The 25,980-nt window shown below is 34.8% G+C and overlaps 3 protein-coding genes across 3 annotated transcripts; 1 reads left to right on the top strand and 2 right to left on the bottom strand.

Annotated features, from left to right (window-relative positions):
• Positions 1–1,199: 1,199 nt before the first annotated feature.
• LOC113768970 (zinc-finger homeodomain protein 2-like) lies at positions 1,200–1,901 on the bottom strand. Its single transcript, XM_027313468.1, has one exon. It carries the CDS (start codon positions 1,899–1,901, stop codon positions 1,365–1,367), a length of 537 nt encoding a protein of 178 aa, XP_027169269.1. The 3' UTR covers positions 1,200–1,364.
• Positions 1,902–11,553: 9,652 nt separating this feature from the next.
• LOC113767878 (protein BASIC PENTACYSTEINE2-like) lies at positions 11,554–13,446 on the top strand. Its single transcript, XM_027312080.1, has 2 exons — positions 11,554–11,664; positions 11,997–13,446. The coding sequence occupies exon 2, from the start codon at positions 12,135–12,137 to the stop codon at positions 13,128–13,130; it is 996 nt and encodes a 331-aa protein (XP_027167881.1). The 5' UTR covers positions 11,554–11,664; positions 11,997–12,134; the 3' UTR covers positions 13,131–13,446.
• A 10,073-nt stretch (positions 13,447–23,519) lies between these two features.
• On the bottom strand, positions 23,520–24,152 carry LOC113768870 (metallothionein-like protein 4B). The gene is made up of 2 exons (XM_027313378.1): positions 24,009–24,152; positions 23,520–23,918 (listed from the first exon to the last, which is right to left on the bottom strand). Exons 1-2 carry the CDS (start codon positions 24,074–24,076, stop codon positions 23,744–23,746), a joined length of 243 nt encoding a protein of 80 aa, XP_027169179.1. The 5' UTR covers positions 24,077–24,152; the 3' UTR covers positions 23,520–23,743.
• Positions 24,153–25,980: the final 1,828 nt, after the last annotated feature.

The raw sequence follows: 25,980 nt of genomic DNA, 5'->3' as shown, positions 1-25,980 counted from the left end.
TATTCACCCCAATGCTTCTAGGATATATGTTCTTGATTTTAATTTGATGAGAAATTTGTGAAACATTACATGCTAGACTTTTGATCTTTAAATAAAACAAAGGATTATTTTTGCACGCACTGATAATGTATACACTAGCTAGTGCTTTTGAATTTAGGCCAATTAATTCTAATTTGAATTTGAAGTTTATTTTTACAATGTGACACGCATTTAATCGTATTAGTGTATATTTCGTTAATATATAAATAACATTAACCCTAAAAGAAAACAAATAAAACAGTTGAAAGAATGAGACTTAAATTGCACGTGTATCAGACCCACTTAGGCAACTTATGGACTCCACTTAAGATCAGTCTCAAAAGGAAATCACTTTCAAATTTCCCAAATTTCTAATTTGGTTGGTTGAAAGTATATCACTTAACCAACTATGGACAATTAGAGTCTACATAAGTGGTTCCTTGAAAGAAGGATTGCGATAAAGAGACTCAATACATCTTGAAATATTCCAACTCACTTTAACAAAAGCTCAGATGATTAAATCATTCGTGTCGAATCACATTGAATGAGGATTTCAATCTATTTAACCTCACGATTAAATTTTTCTTAACAAATTACAAAGAGTAAATCACATGTGAGTTGGACGCACGCACGCACGCACAAGTGTCAGACTATTAATTAGTTATTTTTGTATTATTCACTATAGCAATTTTTGTAACGTGAGATATGTAACAGATGTTGAAAAAATAGAAGGGCAGTAAAAAAAATTTTGCCTAAGAAATTATTCATTTTCTTTCTGAAGTAATACTCTAGCCAAACAGAGGGTTGAGTGGATAGAGGATCCTAGCTCTTTATCTAGGGAAAATAGAGAATCCTCCATTAAGTACTTAATTGAAAATAATTTTTGAGATTCATGCCTTGTACAAGACAATTAAGTGTAACGAGTCAAACAAACTAAGCAAAACCGTTTAATTTTGATGTACATATGAGTTATTTTGTATCGAGTTTTTAATTTGATAGAGAAAGATGATGAAATTATGGCAATGTTAAATCAGCTTGCTTATTGCTCATGTTATCCATCCTTAGATTTACAGTCAATCTTCATTCAAGAGCCAATGAATCAAAAAGTAAAGATACACAAAGTATCAGTTTATACTAGTCACTAAGCGATTATTGGCTCATCTTTTGCAATGAAATCCTCATAGAATGATTAGTTTTGTTTGCTCCATCAATTGAATGACTAAAGAAATTAGAGAATATATCAGTAGTATTAAAACCGTTTTCATCATATTTTCAGTAGTGCTAATTAAGGTCACCCCAAAAGAACTTGATTAAAGTTTTAAACAAACCTCCCAAGATCTGTTTCTCTATTGAGTGAGAGATGAAGCATTGCCAGCAGATGTAGAGGCTGAGGAAGAGTTTTTGTGGTTGTGCATCCACACCTTAAAAACCTTCCTATTCACACCTATGCTGCTACAAAACCTTTCCACCTCATCCTCCATATCTTTTCTTTGCAGCTTCCATCCCAACTTCTCAGCAAATGCAAGCATCTTCTCCTTCTGATCTGGTGTAAACTTTGTCCTCAACCTCTTCTTGCTGCTCATCCTGTCCGGCGATTCGGCCGCCTGCTGTCCTCCTCCGCTGCCACCATCGCCGCCTCCACTATACTCCATCATCTCGGTGGCTGTTTCTTGGTTGGAGTTGGAGCCACGGTTGTAGTTTGCTCCATAGGTGAGTTTGCGGTGGAAATTGCGGTGGCATCCACATGCAGCGCACAGTAGTGCACCCGGGGAAGTTTGATCTTGCAAAAATTCTCCACAGCCATCAGTTGCATAGTTGCCGAGATTGGCTGCATGGTTTCTTTGGCACTCTCTGTAGAACTCATTGGCGTTTTCCCCTTCCATTGCTATCTCCTTCTATCAAGTCTTATCTTTCTTTCTTTTTCCTTCAATATATATACAGTGATTTTTAGAAAAGTGGGGGTGGGACAAATGTTTGTCTATAATGAAGAAAATGGCATAATGTTTATTTTCCTATATGGTACGGAATTACGTATTCATTGCAAAGAGCCAAGTGTTACATTGCAAACTGGTAGGGAACTCGTACATTGCACGGGATTGTACTTTTTTTTTAAAAAAAATGTGTTTATAAATTTCAAAAATTTTGGACAGAAAATATTCAACATTTCTGTTTCTAATTTAGATGACTTCGACCCTAACCAACCTTTTTTAATGAATGAGTTAAACCCCTCCCCCACACCACCCCCTCCTAAAAAAAAAAGAAAAAAGAAAAAAGCAAAGAACACTAGGGTTAGCCAATATCTTAGTACTATTCTTATAAGTTTATTGTAATGTCCTTGAGCACTACCCTAGGTCCTAGAATTAATGTCAATTTATTTTTTTTTTAATTTTCGATTTCTGTTTTATATGTGATTTATTGGTCAAACTTATTCACATTGCTGGTTTAAGTTTGAAATAGTTTATTCAAACTTATCTCTCTTTACTCTTTTTACCCTTTTGGCCTTTCTCAGAAGCAATCCAAAGAATCCAAATCCTTGCATCATTACAAACTTAAAAAAAATTATAACTTCTTGGTTTTTGAGCTTAGCAAGATTCTGAACCTTACAAGAGAAAATAAAAACGAAGGAACTTGAGCAAAATGTTCTTGTTTGAGCGAAATTCATCCAATCTCCATCATTTCATGGTTGAATCCACTCAGTATACTATCACCACTTAAATGCCTATTACAAAGTAGTTTTGAGATAGCAGACGTACTTTCCGGTGTAAAGTTAATTTCTGGCCATATAATATAATTGTAGGATAGATATCTTTCGCAATACAAAATATGCTAGTATATATTCACCATTTTAATTAGCCTCATGGCTTGATAGAGAAACATCCATGCAACAAGCTTAGATTATATTTGTTTTGCACCACTTCCAAGGAAAAAGATGATAATGGAATCAAAATTCTTCTGGGATGATTTTTTGCTTCCCATATTGCAGGCAGTTAGTTACAGAGATACTGAAACTTAATTAAATTGAAGAAGTAGATTACTCGAGAGAAATATCCATGTAGTTCTAGTTGGCTTAGCATGTTATTGCACAATGAAGGTGCACTTAGTTTATTTGATTTTTGCCTGGTTTTGCCACAGCACATGAGCAGGTTAGTTCTAGTTATGTGCAAGATCAGTGCATCTAGAGTTATTGTCGGATATTAATGCATTAGAAAATCGAAGTATTAGCTAGGCGAGAAAGTCAGCTTGTCCTAGTTCATGAATCTGTCCAAGGACCATGTTAATTCAGTCCTGACTACATTTAAAAATGAACAAAAACTTGAGAATATAAAAGAAGAAATAAGCACATATATATGTAGTTTATGTATACTAAACATACAAAGAAGGGAGGAAACCCGACATAAAAATGAAGACAAGTACAATGAAATTTGAGGAGCTAGATATAACGGATCACTTTGTTTCAAAACTAGAATTGGATTCACTTAGTCTGAAAGTAATACATACAGTAATTTTCTGGAGGCCTTGCATGCCATGCTGCGAAAATGCTGAATCCGTGTTGCATGCAAATATTATATGCTTATTAAATGGACCTAAAATGCAGACGGGATCCTGTCCAAGATTTTGTGTCCACTTTCCTGTCCAATAAGGCAGCCAAACAGCCTTTCTTTTTTATGTGCCACATCAGCAGATATAATAAGTGGAACTACGTAGTTTTGCATTAGATAGGGAAGTGGACACAAAATATTGGACAGAGGATCCTGTCTGCCTAAAATGGCAGGCATTCTAATTTAACATATATTCCCATGAAGCTTTATATATATATATATATATATATATATATATATATATATAAAGAATCGAAGGAATGGGTTAAATTACCATCCCATATCTATGTGTGCAACAGGATGTACAAAGAGAGGGATGGGGTGAGGGGGCATGTAGGGGACAAGTGAACAGTATGGGGTTAACGCAATAATGCACTTCGGGAATAGGCAGCAAATACATGGGAATATATAGTAGTAATAGTTTTGAGCACTAGTGGAGAAGATTGCCTATCAGCCCCTTTTGTTATATGGTAGGCTTCAAATCCTTTCGGCTTTTGTCTGCATCTTTTTCGATCTTTCTTTCTCCACTTGTGTTGTGGAGTGTGAAGCATAATGATATCCAGATGCACTGCCATGGGATCAATCAGTGTATATGCCTTGAATTGTTGATTGGCCAACACGTATCAGACGACAAATTTTGGATGGCTGTGTTCTTTTCTTCATTTCTTAAAAGGTGAACGAGAAACAGGATGCAGCATGGCAGTGGAAGTATTGATGTTAATAAGGATTAATAATCTCAAAGAGTTGCTAAGTTTCTTTGATTAGCCGTTTATGCAATGCAAAACGTTGTAAAAAAGCTTTAGGTTGTTTAATTACATTCCTATTACCTTTAAATGAGTTGTAAACCGATCAATGATTTGAGCATAAAGTAAATGATTTTCGACTGTGTGTAGAAAAAGACAGGCAGCATAGTAAACAGCAGTTGTCTTAATTAACACGTAAAAGATAATACAAGTTCAACCTTTCTTTAACACCCCGACGTGATTTGACCGACCGATTCGGTGACTAATCAAATACATGCGTTTGGATTAATTCTTGATTATTTAAAATTTTAGTGCTAAAGTAATCTGTCTATCGACAAGATATAGAGAATTACTTATAAAGATCAATCTTTTTGACACTATACAAGTGTAAAAAGTGTTTCTACACTGATATATATAGTTAGATGCACGTCATATAATTTCTATCAAAATTTAATTATTTTTGCATATGTATTATACTTTCAGACCTGTTAGTATTAAAAAAAGAAATACTAAGTATATAGGAAAAATTTTAAGGGAAACTACAAGTCTTGTAAGAGAAAAATGGGAAAGAAAAGGGTTTGATATTCAAATCAAGAACCTCAAACTCTCCTCATTAATATTCCTTCCGACTAAGATGAGTCTTGGAAGCAACTGTAAGAAAAATTATTAATATACTGATCATTTATATTTCCCTCTTCAATCACTACCTTTTTGTGTCAAATCTCAGTTTAGCATCTCTTTTTTCGCTAAGATATGGTGATCTACGAGAGATGAAAGGAAATGATTGCTTGTCTAACATAATTAGACAGTAGTTATGGTCCTAACGACTATTCTATCTAGCATGCAGAAAAAGAGTCTGATTGTCACATTAGAAAGCTGTTTTTTTTACCTTAGATGGAAATTAGTGCATCTCGATATTCGGCGATCTGAAGTAGGAGAAAATGTTGAATTTATCGAAAACCGAACAGTCAAAAGAAGTTCGCAACAGAATAGCAGGAACCTCTATAATGCTAATATCAAAAGTAAAGTTGCTTTGGGTAACTAGAAACTCATAACCTAATTAAGATTATGCCCAACCAAAGATATATAAACACAGTACCTTTATTTGATTGACCTTTAAACACAGCTATAGTGACATAGCCAACACAAGTTGGTTCCGTAGGTGAGAAACGCGGACCACTTCTTCATAAAAAATCTGTATTCAAATTATGTTGTCGATATAAGAGTTGTACCGATAAACAATCTGTAAAAATCGCTTTCAATGATCTGTAGTCCGGGAGGCAAATGGCGAAGCCACTTCGTGTTGAGGGTTGGTAATCACTCCCTCCCACTCTCAACTTTGCAAAATTTTAAAAAATAGCCTTGAAACTATTACAAGTTTTTTATATTTTTATCATAATTGCACCCCCTCAAATTTGAATAGTACCCTTTTCTCTTTACTTTGCCTCTCTATATTACAAGAAATCCTCATTCTCCTCATTTGGTCTCCCTAAACAACCAAATTTCTCTTAGACAATCTCTTTAATAGAACAAATGTTTTAAAGCTATTAAAACACAAAATTGATAACTGCTTGAATAAGAAATAACTTCAACACTTTCACAACACAAAAAATTCACAATAAAACATAATTTTTAATCAAAATTTTCTTTGCGCATTACCAACATCATTTTAAGTGTGTAATACTACCCCTGCTGGCTATAGATCTTAGTTCCGCTACTGCCAGAAGCGTGTCCTGATCCATGATGGTAACTGGAGACGAATTCAAACAATTTTTTTTTTTGAAAAAAAGAAAGAAAGAAAGAAGAAGCTGTAGTTGATAACCAATTCATACTCTTGTTCCCATCGAACAATGTAGGTTTCATGTGACATCTACGATCACATAACAACCACGTAAAAAATCATTTTTCATTTACTATTTTCCACATTTCTGGACACAAGAAGTGGTTCTGATCCAATCATTGCTTGTTGACGTAAGAGTTGGAAATATGGAAGCATTATTTGCTTTGTGTTCATGATGGCACACTTGATATGTCGCTACAATATCCAGGCAGAGATTTTGGTGGCAACGAACTTTATTCCTTCTTTTTCCACAGCCAATATGCAACAGATAGTGCTTCGTCAGTGCATCAATGGGCGACCACATGCACGGTACGAGCGCTATAAGAAGACTGCAGAACGAGTGAGTGGGTCAGAGCAAAATCTTCTGAATATGGGATCCTCTAGAAAAGAAAAAATTCCTATAATTGATCATTGCATAGTTAATCACTATCCCAAGTGTCTTCTTTTTTTTTTTTGAAGGAAGTGTTTTTTGTGTCAGCACAGTTGTGTCTTGAAATGAGGATGAACAGAAACTAAACCAAAAAAGGAAGGAAAGAAAAAGATAAAATGTATAACAAATTATCTTAAAACAACACTACTTATCTTCCTTGGACTTCATCTTCAATTGGAAAGAGTGCCATTGTATGTAGGCTGCAGAAATTGCCATTCACTCACCTTTCTTGGGTGGGGGTGTTTGGGGTATGTGGAATTGGTCTTCTTTCTTCGACATTAGTTCGGAAACCCATCAAATGACTAGGCCCATATTTGGGTCCATTAAGCATTCATCTTTACCTCCAAACAATGACACCTTAAGTAGTAAATGGCTTTCCAAGCTCCTAGTCTCTCGAACTGAATAGTCTGTTATTTTTCGTGAATACATTTTTTAATTATTTTTTATTTTATATATATCAAATTATTATGATATATTTTTTTACGAAAACTCTTAAAAATAGAAATTCAAACGGAAAATTTTTTGTGTTGCATAAATAGGCTGTGGAGGATATGGAAACTGAGTGCTAATACTTTGCTTAAGAGATGAAATTTATAGACCTGGTTCTTTTTTCTTTTTTTTTTTTGAGGGATCCGATAAAAGTTGTGGTATTTTTAGAATTACTGGCTGAGAATCCGATAAAATTGTTCAACCTCATTGAGGTTCTTGGATGCTCATGCATTATGTAGTCTCTTCCTCTACTTTGCCATCTATATATTTAAAAACGAAAATGGTAAAATATTATCTGAGCGTACAAGAAATGAAAAAAAAATGTTAAAGCAAAGCAAGTAGAGTGCATAATGAAGAAATGTGACAAACATGGTTTCAATGAGAATTAAAATCAGAAGTATTTTGTGTTCTCTAAATAGTTTATAGGGTTGCATGCAGCTTTATGTTTGATTGATCATAGCATTTATCTCCTTTTTGCCACTTATTTTGCATGACATAAAACAGTAAAGCTGTAATCTGCACCAAAAAGTAAGTATTTGAAAAGAACCCTCCCTGAAAAATTTTAAGAAATGAATAACCTGGAAAAATAATTATGTGCGATTTTTTTTTAAAAAAAATTTCTGGTGCTTTAGATAATTTTCTATAGTTATCAATAGCTTTTGGAATAAAAACATACGTGATGATATGAAAGAAATTGTAAAAAGAATTGTTTCGACAATTTGCTAGTCATTCACCTTTTTGATCTTTTTTTCTTTTGAAAGATGCTAGTCGTTTATTTTATATTGCATTATGCATTTGTTTCTCGAAATGAGATGGTAAGCATGCTCGATATCATTTGATTGAATTGTTGATTGTCTTGTGCAAGATTGTTCAATATGCTTGAAATATAGATGAAAAATAGATATGGATAACCTCCTATTTAAGTTTTGATTACGATAAGCAGAATTGCATTTGGAAGAAACTCATGATTTGAGACCTTTGTTAATTCATAGTTCACACACTTAATAAAAGCAAACTAGATGCTAGTATTATTTTACCTTGAACCGACTTTGAAAATGAAAGGCAAACTACATAAATAATGAATTGAACGCCAAATACATTGAAAAAAAATGGTCAAGGTGATAAAAATTTATTCTGCCAACTTCAAAAGAATGATTTTGATAGTATGAGTTGAAAAATAGACACCGAAATGCCTATTTGAAATTAATTGTTCTAGATGCAAACGTTTATCTTGTAAATATAAAGGGTTATTATCACTTTATCCCCTTAAACTATATCACTACTATCAGTTTACCCCCTAACGTTATCTTTTAATCACATTACCCCCATAAGTAATTCAACTAAACATGTTAAGAAATTTTTTACAAAACTACCCTTTTATTTTATAGTATTACTACATTGTTATTATCACTTTATTCATTTGGATTATAGTGATACAATCACTTTAGTTCCTAATATTATTTTCTAGGCATTTTACCTCATCATTAATCTAACTAGTATGGTCAAAAAATTTTAAATATATTTACCCTTTTTTATATATAATTAAAAATAAAAAAGTTGGAATGGTTATTCTTCCTTTTTTTCACTTTATGAGATCGAAAAACATAAAAATAAAAGGGTTTTCTCAAAAAAAAATTCACACTTATTAATACTAGGAAATGAAAAAAAGATAGGAAAGAAGGAGACAAAAAATTAGATTTTGCAAAAAAAATAAAATAAAGAAAAGTCTAACATTATCGTATTACTTTAAGGTTGTCGGGATTAGAATTGAAATTTGGTGGTAAACAAAAAAATGACATAATTTTAAAATAATAACAGTATTTAATTCTTTCTTATTTGTAATTTTTAAAAAAAGAATTGAACTCTCCCCCTCCCCCTCTCCATCTTTCTATTTTTTTCAATATTAATAAGATTTTCAAGAAGAAAGAAATTAATATTTTGACTTTTTTTCTTGATACTAAAAAGGAGAAGAGTCACTCTAAATTTTTTATTATTTTTATTATGCAAAGTGAAGGGTATTTTCTTCTAAAGTTTTTTTAACTTGTTAAATTGGTTTAATAGTAGGATAAATTGTCTAAAAAATAACTTTATGGGGTAAATTGATAATGAGACTATATTTTATGGGGGTAAAGTAATAATAATTTTAAGGGTTAAACATATCTTTTCACTTTAATTAACAAAGTCCGTTAAGTTTGACCGTTAGTCTTGGGGATAAAGTGGCTAAAAGATAACTTTAAGGGAGAAATTGATAGTAGCACCAAACGTTAAGGGGGTAAAGTGATAATAACCCAAATATAAATGGTAGTAGAAGATATAATTAGCACTATTTTTATAAGCCAAGCACCAAAAAAATTAAGAATAAGATGCACAAACATGATATCTTTGTTAGAGAAAGTAGAGAGAAAATATTTTTCACACAAATATAATTTTAGTTTACCTTAAACAACATTTTGCTATGAAAAGAAAAAGTCAGTGGTTGAAGACATGCTAATATGTTATGGGGTTAATCACATTTAATCCCCTTAAGGTATACCCCATTTCTCAGTTTACTCCTTAACCTTTAATTTTGCTCATTTAATTCCTTATAGGACAAAATTGCCCTTGCATTATTTTGACTTTTCATTTACCTTGTTTTCCTTTCTTTTTCTCTTTCTTCTTTATTTAATTCTTCCTCTTTCCCACAAAAATCTTCACTTTAATGATTGAAATTAAAAAAGAGGAATTGTAGAGATCTATCTTCTCCTTAAATAATTTAAAAAATATTCAAATCACTTTCCTAAAATACAATTTTTGTAGCCTTTCAATTTTTTTAATTTTGGATTTTCTTTTTTCCTTTCTAGTTTCTCATTTTATTCCCAATAAAATATCTTAAGATGAAATTGTGACCTGATTAATAATCATCAATTGAAATTTGTGACACGTGGTATCATACAAAAAATAAAAATTAGTTTTTGATGCCTTTTAAACCTTCACCTAGAAATATGCAATTACAAACTCAAAACAAAAATTTTCAGTGAAATGGAATTTTCTATCGGGAAGGATGAAAGAGAGAAGAAAGAGAAAAAGAAATAAAAGAAAGGAAAACAATTTCATCTTATGATATTTTCTTGAGAATAAAATGAGAAATTAGAAAGGAAAGAGGAAAACCCAAAATTAAAAGAATTGAAAGGCTAAAAAAATTGTATTTTAGGAAAGTGATTTGAATATTTTTTTTAATCATTTAAGGAGAAGATAGATCTCTGCAATTACTCTTTTTTAATTTCAATCATTAAGGTGAAAATTTTTGTGGGAAAGAAGAAGAATTAAATAAAGAAGAAAGAGAAAAAAAATAAAAGAAAGGAAAACAAGGTAAAGAAAAAGTCAAAATAATGCAAGGGCAATTTTGTCCTATTGGGGGTTAAGTGAGCAAAATTAAAGGTTATGGGGTAAACTGAAAAATGGGATATACCTTAAGGGGATTAAATGTGATTAACCCTATATTATGTAGTTGGCACAAAACAAGCCCAAAGCAGGAAGTGAAGGGTTATTTTGTTTTACTTTATATTTCCCCCCAATATTTTTCATTTTTCAGAGGGTTTGGGGCATTGTTTCTAAAATTGCACTTTAATTCATTTCGAAATATTTTTCAAAAGTGGCTTTGCTTGGACTGCCTAGTATTTAAGAAAAAAGAAGTTTTTGTTTTTAAAGTCTATGATAACACGCTACAAAAACACCTCCAAAAATAATCAAAATACGTACCATCTCAAATATACATAATAAAACAAATAAATAAAATAAATAGACTACCTCTTTCTTCTCCTACTACCACCATCACCTCCTCTCTTGCTCCTTCCTCCATTATCACCATCCCTTTCCCTCTTCTTCCCTCCTTCCTTTTCCTCTTCTTCCTTTTCCTCCCTCTTCCCCTCCTCTCCCTCGTAGCCCCCTTCTCATTCCTTTCCTTTCCTCGATCACGATAGAGAAGAGTAGGGTAGAAGGGAGAAGCGTGGAAACGATGGAAGAAGGAGAAGAGGGTGAAGAGCGAGGAGAGGAATTGGCAATGATGGGAGGTAATAAAATCTAATAAATTTGAAAAAATAACTCCGTAAAATTTTAAATTTTAATAAATTTCAAATATATTTTCAGAAACACATAATCCGTACGACTTAATTCACTAGAAAATTTTTTAAATATAATGTTGCAGTGTAATTTTTAAAAAATACCTAATTCATACAAAAAAGCAACTTAGTTAACTTTTTTTGTGACGAAAAGAAAAAGTCAGTGATTAAAGACAAGCTAAAATGTCATGCAGTTGGCACAAACACAAGCCCAATGGTGGAAGTGAAGCGTTCTTTTATTTTTTTTCCCCCAAATATTTTTCATTTTTCAAAGTGTTTGGGACATTTGTTTCTAAAATTGCACTTTAGTTCATTTCCAAATTCCAATGCTATATTTTCTCTTTTATTTTGGTTCATTTATTTTCTTCTCACACTCTCGTTACTCGAAGTCACAGGGAGGCACAAATCACAAACCCTAGCCAGGCTCTCTCCTCTTCTTCAGTCCGCAGTAAGCTCTCTTTCTCTTTTTTACAGTTCAATTCATTGCTAACCATTTTATCATTCCACTCCATTACATGCATTTGTTTGATAACTTTGTACAGAGATCTAAGATTAGATTCCAAATTTAAAGAAAAAAGGAAAACATTAAAACAAGTGCAGATTTTTTGATTTTGCAGAATTTATTTTTATTAGCATTTCAGTATCCCACATTCACACGCACAGATGCATTGACTTTTGTCTTCAGATATGAATCTATATATGCTGTATTTTTCTTCATCATGCTCTCTAAAGATATACGTTTTTTTCTTTTTGCCATTTTATCCGGTGTGGTTTATGTAGGGTTCGTAATCATGAATGGGGATTTATCCTGTGAATTTTCACTTTGGCCGTGAAAACGACAGAAAATAGTAGGTGAGTTGTTGAAAGATTTTGAATCTTTTTTTTTTTGGCAATCTGTTGGTTCTTGCTGTTTTTGGGATGGACGGCAATGGCAGTATGAATTTGAGGAATTGGGGGTTTTTCGAGCCAACTCCAACGCCTGCCCTGAAGGGTGCTGGGCATTTAGGCTTGCAGCTTATGTCCACCATGACTGAAAAACCCCTTTTTGGTGGGGGAAGGGAGAATCATCCTTATCAACATCACCATCCCCATCCCCATCAGGCTTATTCATCGATAATGGCGCCCTCCACCAATGGGGGGCCCTATCACCATCATCGTGTTGGTGGGATTTCAGAGTCCTCCATTCCTGTGGATTACATGAGGGATGTTTGGCTTAACCATAGAGAAAAATATCTTAATGCCTTACCAAATAACCAGCACCCGCACCAGCTCCAGCTCCATCCCCAGCAACAGAACCAACACCATTCACAGCACCATCATCCCCAAATAAATTATGGGGTCTTGCCAGAAACGTCTTCAGCTCATTCTGTCCAAATGATTCAGCAGAGCAGCTTGTTGAATAATGACGATGTTGGTCCTCAGGAGGAAGAAATTTGTGAGACTAGAGGTGTTGTTGGGGCTGTTAAGAAGAGGGGAGGTGGTAAAGTCCCCAAATCTCCAAAAGCCAAGAAGCCTAAGAAAGCTCCTAAGCCTCCAAGAGAAGAGTCTAGTCGATCTTTACATCGGGCAAGGGCTCCCAAGAAAAGTGCAGAAGTCATCATTAATGGAATCAGCATGGATATATCAGGGATTCCCATACCAGTTTGCACGTGCACTGGAAATGCTCAACAGTGTTATAGGTGGGGTGCTGGTGGATGGCAGTCTGCTTGCTGTACAACTGGCATGTCTGTGTATCCCTTGCCAATGAGTGCTAAAAGACGTGGTGCCAGGATCGCCGGGCGCAAGATGAGTCTGGGAGCATTTAGGAAGGTTTTGGAGAAACTTGCTTCAGAAGGTTTTAATTTTTCTAACCCAATTGATTTAAGGAATCACTGGGCAAAGCATGGAACGAATAAGTTTGTTACAATCCGGTGAATGTATGGAGGCATTGCTATCTTTGATTCCATAATGCGTGCATTCCATATCTGCTGTACATACATGAGTATGACCTGAAGTAGAGGCTTTGCAGGTAGTGTCTAACTGGTGATATTTTGCAGTTGCATTGCTTGTTCTTTTGATTCAGCCATTCAAGGTTCATTGGAAGAAAAGAAAAATTGTTCCCATATCATTTTCCTTTTGTAGTTAAGGGGAAATTTTGTCATTATGACAAGGTATGACAATCTTTTGTCGAGATTTAATTGTACTGTTTTCGGTTTCCTCAATTAGATTTGTAGTTATAAGCTTCGTATGATATCAGTGTGTCTTTTCTTTATTGCTTCCTGAGATTGATCTCCCAGACTCTTGTTACTCCACTTCCAATAGAGTGCATCTCTTTGGGTTTAGACTGAGAGAACAATGCAACTTTGTAGTTGCTATAGCATGAAGAACCACCAGAGCATCCCAGATTTGTGGATTCTCTTCCTCAGGTATTGATTTTACACTTTTTGACGTTGAAAAGGAAGAATGCTTCTTCTAAACGGTCATGGAATGTTAAAGCAAACTTTAGAGCCAATCAGCTAACAATATATCATACTTATATCAGAATGGCTCAAGTATTGTCCTGGATAAGATGGTCCTAAGGTTAACTGAAACAGTGAAAGTTAATCCAGTAATTAGATGCTTCCTTTCTCCCATATTGATTTTTTGTGTATTTATGGCCATCAAGTATTATGAGGTTATACATTTGGAATAGAGTCCAAAAGTAAGTCTAGATGTCAGGTTATTTAGGTTTTCTGGGTGTAAAATTTGGAAACATTGGTTTAAGGCTGCTTGTTAGCTATTATGAACAACTGACAAGAAAATAAATGATAATGATGATTAAACGTTGTTGCAGGTCATACTAGCAGGCAGGCTCTAGGAGAAAATAGCACTGGGAGAGTTTTGATGTTCTGAGTGTGGCAAGTTCAGGCCTTCTGACCCAGTATTGGTACTATATCTTAGGAGATACTTTTTGTGCCAAAAACGACACTAATCCCTTCAAAAAATAGAAAATAAAAAAAGTAAAAATAAGAATGATGGAAAGAGATCAAGTGTTGCAGTAAGAAACTTCTGTTGTGTCAGTAGTCCTTTGACTTGGGATTGGAAAGGTTGGAGTTAAAGGCGATGATCAATTTGTGTGGAAAAAGGATTAGATGAGGCAATTGAGGGTCTAATACTAGTGTTTGATCTTTGATGAGACCGTGTGATGATTCTTCATCTGAATTTGATTGAGTATCAAGATTCATTTACTAGTGGAGGTCTTTGGACGGGACAAACAGCTGGGCAATTTTTTTGAAGAAATGAAAAATGACTAGCTAAGAGTAGAAGGTGGCTACTAGGTATTACACATTTAAAGATACTTAATGGTGTTATGTGTATTGAGGGAGTGGGATGGGTTGTTGTCAGGCAGTTTCTTCAGTCAAATGCATAGACAAATTGTCAGATCTGGTTGTAAAGATGAATTTTGGATAATGGGGCCCTGAAGTCCATTTAGAGCCATTTTGAGGGAACTTATTTCTGCTGCATGACTTATTTCACCTAGTTACTGCAGAAACTAAAAAGGAAAAAAGAAAAAAGGAAGAAGAAGACAAGGAAGAAAGGAACTAAAGGATTTTTAAAATCTTTGACACGTTGGTGACCATATACATTTGAAGATGATGTATGATTTTTTATGACACTTTAAGTCTTTCACTTGGCTTGATCCAGATGGTAGTTATCTTCAATTACCCTTCCATGATGATAAGTTGTCTTCCATATTGTATTTATCTTTCTCCTTTTACACTTTGGTATAGCCATCAATAACACTACAAACTTGCATCCTAAGTTACTTACTTTGCAAGGAATTTATACTTCCTGAACAAGTAAAAATCAAAAGATCATTAACATAATCTGCAATTGGAAACGCTAACTTCTCCATGGATGCATCATTAACATAATCTGCAATTGGAAACACTAACTTCTACATGGATGCATCGAATTCTATGAGCTATTTACCACTCTTGGTGTTTGCTTTGTACATGGACAAAGTTGCTCGTACAAGTTAAACCATAGAGGTAGATTGGCAAGAAGCTTCATAAAAGGGTTTCCCTAAAAGGTCCAATGTTCAAAAACTAAAGTTGGCCTTCCTTGAACCTTACTACAAAGCTTTTCATTTATAATGCATTATGACTTGGATTAATTTGATTGAATCTGCAATAGGGAGGACAGTCATTACTAGGATCAATTCACTCTTTGACTACATTGAGGCTATTAGCACCATCAGAACCAGCAACAGTGATTGAAATGTGGAAATTTCTTTTTTGAATAGAATGATTAATAACTTTAAGCTGCTTCAAATGATTGTACTAATTATGAAGCAGATCTTAATCCTGTTCAATGTGCACAGAAAAAGGTCCAAGCATTTGTAGTTCCTTGGCTTTTTCATACAACATATGTCATAGTAAGTTACTCTGGTTGTGTTCTAGATGTTGCCATTGTATTGGTGCGATTCTGAGAGAAGCTGCCTATTTCTGTTGAGATAGTCTAGTATTGCAGTATTTCTGTTCTATCTCTTTCTCTCTGTACGAAAAGCCTGGGATAGGCTCATAGATGACATAAGGTGGAAATGTCATACTATATGTTTGTCTTTTGTCTTCTCAAACTTGAGTGGTTTGGCGTGTTTTCTGATCCCTCTGATCACAACACAAGAACCGCTATTCACATGACCTAACTTCGCATGATGGAAAGCTTCTGTTGAATGCACTTGTCTAGCATGTCAAGCACTTGGTCACTTTTTAATGGATGTGGATGGTCTTCTGTTAAATTCCCCTCCCTATCTTGGTGGTTCCTGGTATATATTCATGAAGATGGTAGCTGTTGTCTCTCCCTTTCAACGTTGTCCTCAGCTATTAGGCTAGAAGTGGCTTGAGATGCTTTTGATTGTGAACACTGTAGACATAATCGTTCTAATATAATGTTCAAATGTAAGGTCTGAAGTACCTTTGTATGAATAAAAGGCTGGAAAAGAGGTGTATTTGCCTGTGATCAGTGATACACAATTTACTATTGATCGTTCTGCTTAAGATGATGTGCAGTGTCCAGGGCTTTGCGAGAACTCTCTTGAGTTCCTTGAATGGTCCAGATGCACGCTTCTGTGCTGTAGGTTCGAGCTTTTAGTTTTCAAGTTAATGGTACCCTTGTAGTAAAGAGAGGAGCTAAAATTGCTCCTAGAGGACTTACTTTCTGTCTCTTTTGAAGAGGTCCCGTGATGAAGTCTTGGGAGGTGAAATTATATGCCTAGATCCATAGTTTCTGAATTAGCTCTGTGGTATTCACCCTTCGATTTCCTATAGATACGAGGTCAAGTTAAATGAGCAATCTGTATTTGCGCACGTAACAAAATGTAATCTTCCTCTAATGCTTTTGATAATGGATGGAGAAGTTAAAAGCTCAACGAGCTACTCTAAGGCATCGGGTTAATCCTTTCACATTTGTACAAAAGACTAGAGGCTTTTGAGAGTCGAGTGCTAGTTCATTCTTTTGCATTAAGGTATATTTCAAAATTTTCGTGGATGGTATACCAAGTTTAATGCATAAGTTGAACTCGAAGTCGGCAAGAATAAATCCATGATTATAGTGGCATATAATGAAATAGTACCATCTTGGTAGAATATAAACGTACCCCATGAAAAGCAAATATCCTACTTTATAGCAGAACCAAGAGATGACCGTTTCTCAATCTGAGGTGTATAATCTATTCCTCAAAAACAGGTGAACTTACACTAGAAGGAGCCATTTGTCTGAACCTGAAGCATACACTATCTGCAAAGTTTTTCATCTTCAAGCCTGTAAACTAAATGGAACATTAATGTGGTCGTCTATGATGAGTTAGAGACATATGAATAGAGAAATGTTAGAGACATGAATTGATAGAATTTGTAAAAAAAACAAACCATACATGATCCATGAAAAATGGGTACTGAACTTCCTGCCCTGAAAAAGTTACCTTCATTTAAACCTAGATTCGACTCGACGATCTCCGGAGAAGAAGATTCAGACGGTGGTGATGACCTTAGATACACAAGCTTGAAAGACCTACTTCTGAATTCGTCACCAAATCTTACAGCCTGTAGCGAGGGCAGCATGTTGGACTCTTCTAACATCTCAATCCGAAATGAGTTGCTCAAGCATGCAGCTTCGGCTTATGTCCAATCTGCAACGATCATTAATGTCAACAGAGATGAAGATTGTCTCGCTAGGTTTTTGGAAAAGATGAAGAACTACGTAGGATCTTGTTCAGGTTGGCATGTTTGTGTTAGGATTCCATTACGTTCTTGTTTCCATCAAAATTTTCGGTTTCTTGATTACGTAGAAAATACAATTAGAGAGCTTTGTGCAGGATTAATGAGTAGATAAGAGGCCCTTCATGGGATTTTTTTTCCACATTTCAGACAGCTGCATACTTAAAAGTGTTTTCTTTCATTAATTATGTCTTGCCTCATTACCGGTCACACATTAATTTTCTGGGCTCCAAATCTGGTTTAAAAAAAATGCCATCTAACTTCTCAATTGTACATGAACATGATAATTATGGTAAGGCATATGGACCTATGATTTGGTTTAACAATCATAACAACATTATTGATGTTCCTAATTTTGCACTTGCTTTATTTTTTTTTATTTTATTTTTCAAAAAAAAAGGGTCTGGCCCCACTTCAGGCACCAACCCTTAGTTGGGTTGTTGGGTTATTTCCCATTTTTGTTACAAGGTTCGAACTCTGGTTAATGCTTTAACTAGAGACTACACCACTAGGACCAGGTCGGCTACCCTGGAAGGGCTTGCACTCGCTTTATTGTTTGAATGATTTTTATGCATCTCATTCTTCGTCCTCCCTTTGTACTTCTCAGTTTCAAAAGAAAATGCCCTAATAGTCCAAGAAAACTATTACTAGTTTGGATTACCTCTTCGTTATGACTGAGTGCAGTCTACTCCAATTAAAAAAAAAAAAAAGTGGAAAACTTTGGACATCAAAGGGCCCTAGAGATTGTGGATTGTTCTTCCAGTTGTCATTTGGACTGGGCCTACGAGTCGTTGGAACCAAATCATTGGACTTTGGCTCCAATTACAAATATTTCCAATTGTTACCAGCCTGTTGAAGATTGGGCTTTGTCTTGAATGTCAACTCCAACTCACTTAAAAAAAAAAAAAAATCCTCAACGTTTGTGGCAATCAAAATAAATTTCTTTCTTAACGAGGTTAATAAAAAAATAAAAATAAAATAAATTGCCTAATATTTTTCCCAGTAATCACCAAAATTAATTTCTGTTAATTATCATAAAAAAAGATTTCTAATAATGACTTTTATCAGGTCCAACTGGAAAGTAAGTGAAGGTATCTTTCAGACTGCATATCCACTTATGAAATGATATTTTTGTTGATGCAGAAATCCACAAACTCCATGGTCCCCCTCCAGTCACTCTTTTTTCAAAATTTAGATACATATGCATGCATGCTCTTGGGACAGAGCGGATATGCTGCAGCAGGTAATTATTATCAGTTGAATAACTCTGAAACAAAATCAGAAAAACAAGCGATTCTAAAAGTAACTTACAAATGAAATGAATTGTGGTTGGTGTAAACGAATCTAGTCAAACCGAAGAATCTAATGTTAAATCTTATTCGATTGTTTTAATGAATTTGAAATTTTATTTAAATTTAACTTATTTATTTGTCGAACCTAGTTTGAACGAATTTTTTTTTTTATTGAACGTAAAATATTGTTCAAACTTGGTTTGACTAGTTAACAAATTAAGCTCGAACGAGCTCTTAGCAATCCGAATTCCTATTGATAAATTAACAAAGGGAAGAAGAATTATCATTAATTAAAAAAAAAAGGACAAAAATTGGTAGTTCCTGCAAAGGATCGGACTAATAACGGACAATCAACAAGGGAAAAATACAAACAAAAGGCAAATAATGAATCGGCATTTACTTTTATCAAGTAAAATAGTTGAAGGAGTTTACATTTATTAAGGCAAATGGGGATCCAACTTTTACTCCCTGAAGGATCCTAGTACAACATTTACAGCTGCATTGAATCCAAAAACACACAGAAAATAATCATGCAATACCACCTCTGTATTTTGCAAATTGACTACACAAAAACAATTGATGTGACCTCTGATCCTAATTTTTTAGCTACCTCAATGATGTATAATCACTATTTCTCTACCTTGATCATTCCTGGGGTACAGTGTTAGAAGGACACATTCTCAATCAAGAGAAATAGCAATCATAGTGGAGCTAATTGGCATGTAGGAGCACTTGTAGCCAAACTGGAAAGAGACAGATACAGACCAGCAGCTCTATTGCTCCATTTGAATCCAAGTTAGCTAGGGTAAAGTTTTTGTCACTTGCAAGAGGAAAAGCTAAACTTGTTATTTATTTTATCAGTCCAACCATGGAAAGCTGTACATAGTTCCATTGTCATTGTGCTTTTGAAATTGTTGTTTCTTCTGCAGCTTCACATGTCCTCTTATTCTCTCACACACCACACACACTTTGTACACAGTAAACATTATTCCACACAAACGAGACACTCGAATGCTACCTTTATTCTCCTCCAACGAGGGAGAAACTAAAATAACAATTGAATAGGGGGTTGAAAGTACGTTTACCAATATTAATTAGGACTGAGCCAGCATGGGTTGTTTTCCCTTTTTCTTCTTTTCATCTCCTCCCTCTTCTTTTCATCTCCTTTCTCTTTTTCTTTTTGGTAGCAATTTGTTAACCTTTTCTGGGAAGAAGACCCTTTTACTATCCATGTGCTTCCCAATCAGTTCGAACCATGCTAGTGGATCATCTCATCTCACCTCATATATACATCAAAGACAAACTAATACTACACGAAAAGCATGCCATGATAGTGGTGTTTGTGTTTGTGTGTGTGTGTGTGTGTGATTCATTATCATTAATTTAGACTTTTATGTTTGGAAATCCGCAATTTTTGATGGCTTGATGGATGTAATTGCAAATTTTGGAATCATGTTTCTTGTTGCCACATAGTTATTATGATAGGTTGAGGAGGAGGGGTGATCACTTGGATGGAGCTTATAGCAAATTTTGGATTCTTGTTTTTTGTTGGATACGTTAATGGGATGTACTGTCACAAATTTGGAGGAGAGGATGAGCATAAACTATATTGCATGATTTCCAATGGTAAAGAACCAAAGATAGAGTTTACATGGAATGTAAAACAAACAAAAAGTGACATCCAAAAAGGGCTTTGTAAGGGGGGGGCAACAACTAACATGTCACACACGTTGGAAAGAATAAAGATAACAAAAGTTCTATTTACAACCAAAAAGCTTTCTTTGAATTGACATATACTTTGTGAAGAAGGATCTAACGAGATGGGAGAAAAGAGAAAGAGGAGGAGGAGGAAAAACAGCAGCATGGAATGGCATGGCATGGTAGGACTTAGCCTTTTTATCTTATTTATAAATCAGACAGGGATGTATGTTTAAGAAGATAAAGTTAAGCCTCAACAAACCCTAATCATCAATCCATGAAGAATGATGGGGTCCATTAGTTTTGGGGAATCTTTAGGTCATTTTCCCACAAACACAAATCTATCCCCTCCCTCCCTTTGAGAGATTTTATCTGATGAAGTGAAATGGAATGATTTGTGATACGTCAAGAAACAGACCATGTGAGTGGGGCGACTTACCTTTAAAATCCAAAAAGAGAAGTTTCACTGGACAAGTCCAAAAGTCAAAGCATCAAATCTAAAAGATTAAAAAAGCTCCTTTAGAAAAGAGCCAAAACGTGCAATTATACGTTGCACCCTAAAGCCCAAAGCCTTCCATTCACGTAAGCTTTGGCCCCCCTAAAGCCACAAAAAAATATATTGCTCATCTATCATCTACCCACCCCTCCAACCTCAAAGCCTTTTTTGTTTTTGAGGCAAAAAATTTTACTATATTATTAGACCATAAAATTAGAAGAGTTTACAATGACCCCTCCAAGATGTTAAAAAATAATAATAATAAAAACTAAGACCATGAGTTCTTAATTAATGAATATCTCTCTCTTTTCTTTTTAATATTGCTATATATAATAAGCTGTGTATGAGTATCCCCCAACAAAAAAAAAAAAACTATGCGAATGATGCCCTGGGTGAACGTTTTCTTAAATGACAAAGCTTCATTTTGGAGGCCACTACCATAGTTAATTTCACCAATTTCCAGGGCTCCATTGCTTGCACTATTTTTTTTATTTTTTTATTTTTGCTAATTGTAAACTCTTATACTATTTTTACTCCTACTTTAACCTACTACTCCAAAATATTTACGAAAAGATCCAACTGGACCAAGAAAGGATGGAGAGAGAGATTTCCATGTCTAAACCAAAGGGGTGCGCTATTACACGCTCTTTGAATTTTACTATAGGTGTAGGGGTCTAGCCTGTAGGGGTTCAAACCCCTAATCTGTAGGTGGTGCATAATCTTTTTCTTTTTCTTTTGTAAAATGGGTTCTCACCTTTCTGTCATCTCAATTCAGTACATCGAATATCATGGTATTCTTTTTTGTTCAAAATTATTATCATTATCGTCTTAGGGCTTCATAGTCCGCGGTCTATATATGGTAATTGTTCCCAGTATGTACGTTGTCTACAGATTTTACATCTAACAGAAGTAATGAAAAGCAAAGGAATCAAAATTATGTGAGTACTTCGCGCTTGATATGTGTTTTGTTTACATTAATTAATATTCTTACCAATTGAGCTAAATCTCGGGGCAAATTTTGCTTACCATTGACCCAAAATATTGAATGCTTTCATTAATATGCTTACGTTCTTTCATCAAGGATTGGATTGAATACTTTGTTGTCACAATGGGTTCTCACATATTAGTGTCAATTGAATCCTGGACAAGCATGAGTCGAATTCCTGTCATATGTTTGACAGATTTTCTCAATTCTTGCTGTTAATGCTGCAGTTGGATATGTTGGTCTGAAACATTTTTAAATCCTTGCAATCTATTTTGGAGAATTTCAAAATTCTCCTGAAAATGTACGAATCAAGTTTCTCATCTTCGCCTTTAGCTTCTTACTGTGTACACTTTGAACGCTGGGTATATAATGAGGTTCCAAATGATGCTAACCAGCAGCTTATACCTTTATTGGAAGAAAGATAAAAGATTAGACGAAATTTCACAGTTTTTGAGACTCTTAGGAATTGATGTCAATCTTTTTCCTAAGCAAGCACCAAAGGCCGGTTTTATAACCTAATTCACTACTTAAAATTAAATTTGATAGTTCAGATCTGAACATGTTCAGATGGATTGAATAATAAAGATAGAATATCTTAATTAATTTGATTACTCTAAATTAGCAAGACAAAGTGTACTCCATTTTTGTTATAAGTTAACAAAGAAACTATTGAAAATTGTGCTAAAATATTTTGTCAAAATAATTCTTTTTTACGATATCTACAGATGTTAACAAAGAAACAAAAGAAACTATTAAAAGTTATGCTAAAATTTGTTTTTTCTCAAGTAAAGTGGTCCATTCTTTTTTCATTTTTTAATACCTTATTTTCAATAAAAATTAAGTCACACATATTACTGACAAAATATAACAATATGGAGAAATTAAAAAATATGAAATTCAGTCGTCTATAATTATCCACGACGCATACTATATTCAGCATTCATATTCTAACAATAAATTATGTCAAGTTGGGTACGTACTTAATAATTCAGTAATTTAATAAATTCAGATTTCAAAAAAAAAAACACCACATATTCTAAATCTACATGCATATATTATTCATCGACATTCACTAACATTTATCCTGTGACGCATTTAACAATCCATTAATCTTGTAAAATTTGTTCAACTTACACTAAAACTACCGAGCATTTGCCAAAGAAAATCTACATTCAAATCCTTATTGCAGTACCACAGATGCTTATCGCAGTACCACAGATGCTTATCGCAGCATCTTTACCCCCAAAAAACAAGAAACAAATTCAACTTAGTAAATGTTCTCATCAAAGATTTGGATTCCTCTTGGTGCAGCATCATGTCCTCTCTAGCACCATAATAGCCTCATGAACCGAAAGGAGTATTAACATTCCCTGGAATATTAGCATCAATGCAGGTGATGATAAAGACTAGTCCCATGTTAGTGCCATATTGAAGTTTACACCTGTGTTTCAGTTGATTTCATGGCTGAGCGTCCAAACGGTAGGGAATAAATATGGGATTCAAGTCACGGCTAGCTAAATTATGGAATTTGAGAAGAAGAGAAAAAAACAAAAAGAAGAAAAGATGGTTCTTGATGTATTTGTAGTATGCAAAAGATAGTAGTAATAAATACTTGAAATTGCTTATTAGTAACATCCTTCACGTAGTGACAAGGATTTCATAGCATGCAGAATAGGAGAATACATCAGAGCAAAGGGTGCCCGTAGTTCACTGTCTAGACTTGAAACAAACTACGTGGGAACTACTAGTCTATTATTACATTACATCACTAGATTACGACCTTCCATCAACATGCATACGAGCAAGTAGGAACCCTCCCCCTAGGCTGCACAAGTCACACAGTTGCAACCAACGCCACATTGGCAAGCGCCTCTTCCAGTGCCAGTGATATTGGTACCTTTAGGACAGGCACAAGGGTTGCAGCCACAGTGCTCCCCGCACGAGCACCGCTTGTGTTCTATGCTGGGATCATCCTCCCTGCGTCCCGTTGCACACCTGCGAGATATTTTTCATTGAGGCAAAACGTCAAGTACCATAGAGACATCAGTCGAAGGACTTTGCAAGAACAAGCATAAATTGACTGACCTGCAGGAAACCCCACCAGGGCATGGAACGGGGCAGCCACAGCCCGTGTTGCATGAACCGCTGCTCATGATTTCTCAGCCTTTAATGAGAACCCTTTCGGTGTTTCTTCCTTCCGGTTGAATGACCAAATGGGGTTGGGATGATTTTGGTGAAACAAAATATATAGAGGATTCAGATGGATTGGGGAGAAGCCAGGTGGGGCGGTTGTTGTCTTGTTAGGGTGAGAAGGACGATGCATGGCTTACACTTGGCGGGAAAACCTTCATCCAAACTCCAAGTTTAGCTCGTTCTTGAATGCACGTGGAGCTAGGCCTCCTCGTCCAGATTTCTCTCATTCACAGGTCAGTCAATGGATCCAATGGAAATTGCCTAAAAAGATTGTGATTGCCGGATCGAGGAGGGTAGTGGCGGTTTCAACCCCTATGAATCGGTTGATTCATTGGATGGACCATCTAATTGTAACTTAAATTATTTGCACGTTGTAGTTCACAAATTAAAGAATAAATAATTGAAGTCGAACAAGAAGTAGAAATGTAGAATGCTAGACCACTATGAATAAAGAAAGATATCTAGTACGAAATACGATTTATTTTTTTTAAGCGTGAGGGTTCAGATTCGCGAGTTCTCGCTTATACTCTTTCCCCTGTAATCACCTAATGTTTATACTATTTCCCCTGTAATCACCTAATCTATCCATCTCTGAGTAGGAAATTCGATTTTGAATATGCATTACACTACATAATTCTTATATTTTAAATATTTTAAGTATTCTTGATGTCTTGTGTTTTTTTTTTTTTTTTAAATAGAGAACACAATTTTATTGGGATAATGGCAGAAAGTATATATATATATCAATAACATAAGTCCATAAAAGATCCGAAAATCAACCAACAGATGCAACATGTTTGAGGCCTAACTTGTGCATTGCACGTTATAGGGACTTTTCAAAAGTTTCAAGATTCTGAGTTGTGCAATAACTAATCAGCAATTGGCAAGCTTCTCTAGGATGGCGCAGACTAGCAGTTATTGGCTTCATTATCTACTTGATAATACTGCCAGAGCTATGCAGGAGACAAAATTCCAAGGATAAGGCGTACAAATAAAGAATTCCTAGCTAAGTGATCATAATCTCCTAGAGCTGCCTTTCTTACAGCATACAAACGAATTAACGTAATGAAGTCTACAATGGATAAATTTGGTTCTTCCATCAAAATTAAGAATAACTTGTCTTCTGTTAGGAGTTAAGGTGAATAAATACTTGTAGACCTTGGGTACATTATCGGCAGTTAAAGCTTTAAATTACTTCTTTCACTAACTTCAATTCATTCAAGACATATGTGGTGTGGAGAAGAAAATGACTAAAAAAATTGGTAACAACTAGTCTTGGTTTCAAATAGTGCACCATTTAGATGATTTTCACTTCTCCTCCTCCCCCTGAAGGGAAGGCAACGACCATACACTTGAGAAGAAAAAGGAAAACAAGAATCAGGGCCATTTGCCTAACTTGTATAATCCCTGAAAATCCATCACAATCGATGTGCATATTCTCAGAAATTCTGCCAGTTTGTAAAGCATCTGCAGAAAGTGGGACATATAGGGAACGCCCAGTCAAACTGTAACATTCGTCCTCTCCTCCTTATGAATGAATGAATAGGTAACCACGTTTTTATCCTTGACCTCCTATTTGTAAGCTGCTCCCTGCAGTTAAATACGTACAGGCGAGCTTGTTTGTGAAAGTGCAATTCGCCATTAACTAGTACGACGCGTCACAAGTTAAGTTCTGTTTAATTCAAATCCGTGGATGTAATAATATTCTTATACTTTTTGGTATAAACTAGCATAATTTTAGTATAAACTTAAATTTGTTAATTCATACAATTAAATTGGTTAAATGTAAGATGCGAGCAGTTTTGAATTGGTCATAACTTAACTTATAGAACTCTGGATCCTAAAAGACCTACTCGGCCCCCCA

The sequence above is a fragment of the Coffea eugenioides genome, chromosome 4 (genome assembly GCF_003713205.1).
Source record: "Coffea eugenioides isolate CCC68of chromosome 4, Ceug_1.0, whole genome shotgun sequence".
Lineage (NCBI taxonomy): Eukaryota > Viridiplantae > Streptophyta > Magnoliopsida > Gentianales > Rubiaceae > Coffea > Coffea eugenioides.
The sequence above is the reverse complement of the archived record's forward strand: the minus strand, read 5'-3'. Positions and strand labels throughout refer to the sequence as shown.

Coding starts and splice junctions, on each gene's coding strand:
- LOC113768970 (XM_027313468.1), bottom strand. CDS start 1,901: ATGGAAGGGGAAAACGCCAATGAGTTCTACAGAGAGTGCCAAAGAAAC.
- LOC113767878 (XM_027312080.1), top strand. CDS start 12,135: ATGGACGGCAATGGCAGTATGAATTTGAGGAATTGGGGGTTTTTCGAG.
- LOC113768870 (XM_027313378.1), bottom strand. CDS start 24,076: ATGAGCAGCGGTTCATGCAACACGGGCTGTGGCTGCCCCGTTCCATGC. Junction 23,919..24,008: donor CCTGGTGGGGTTTCCTGCAG/GTCAGTCAATTT, acceptor AATATCTCGCAG/GTGTGCAACGGGACGCAGGG.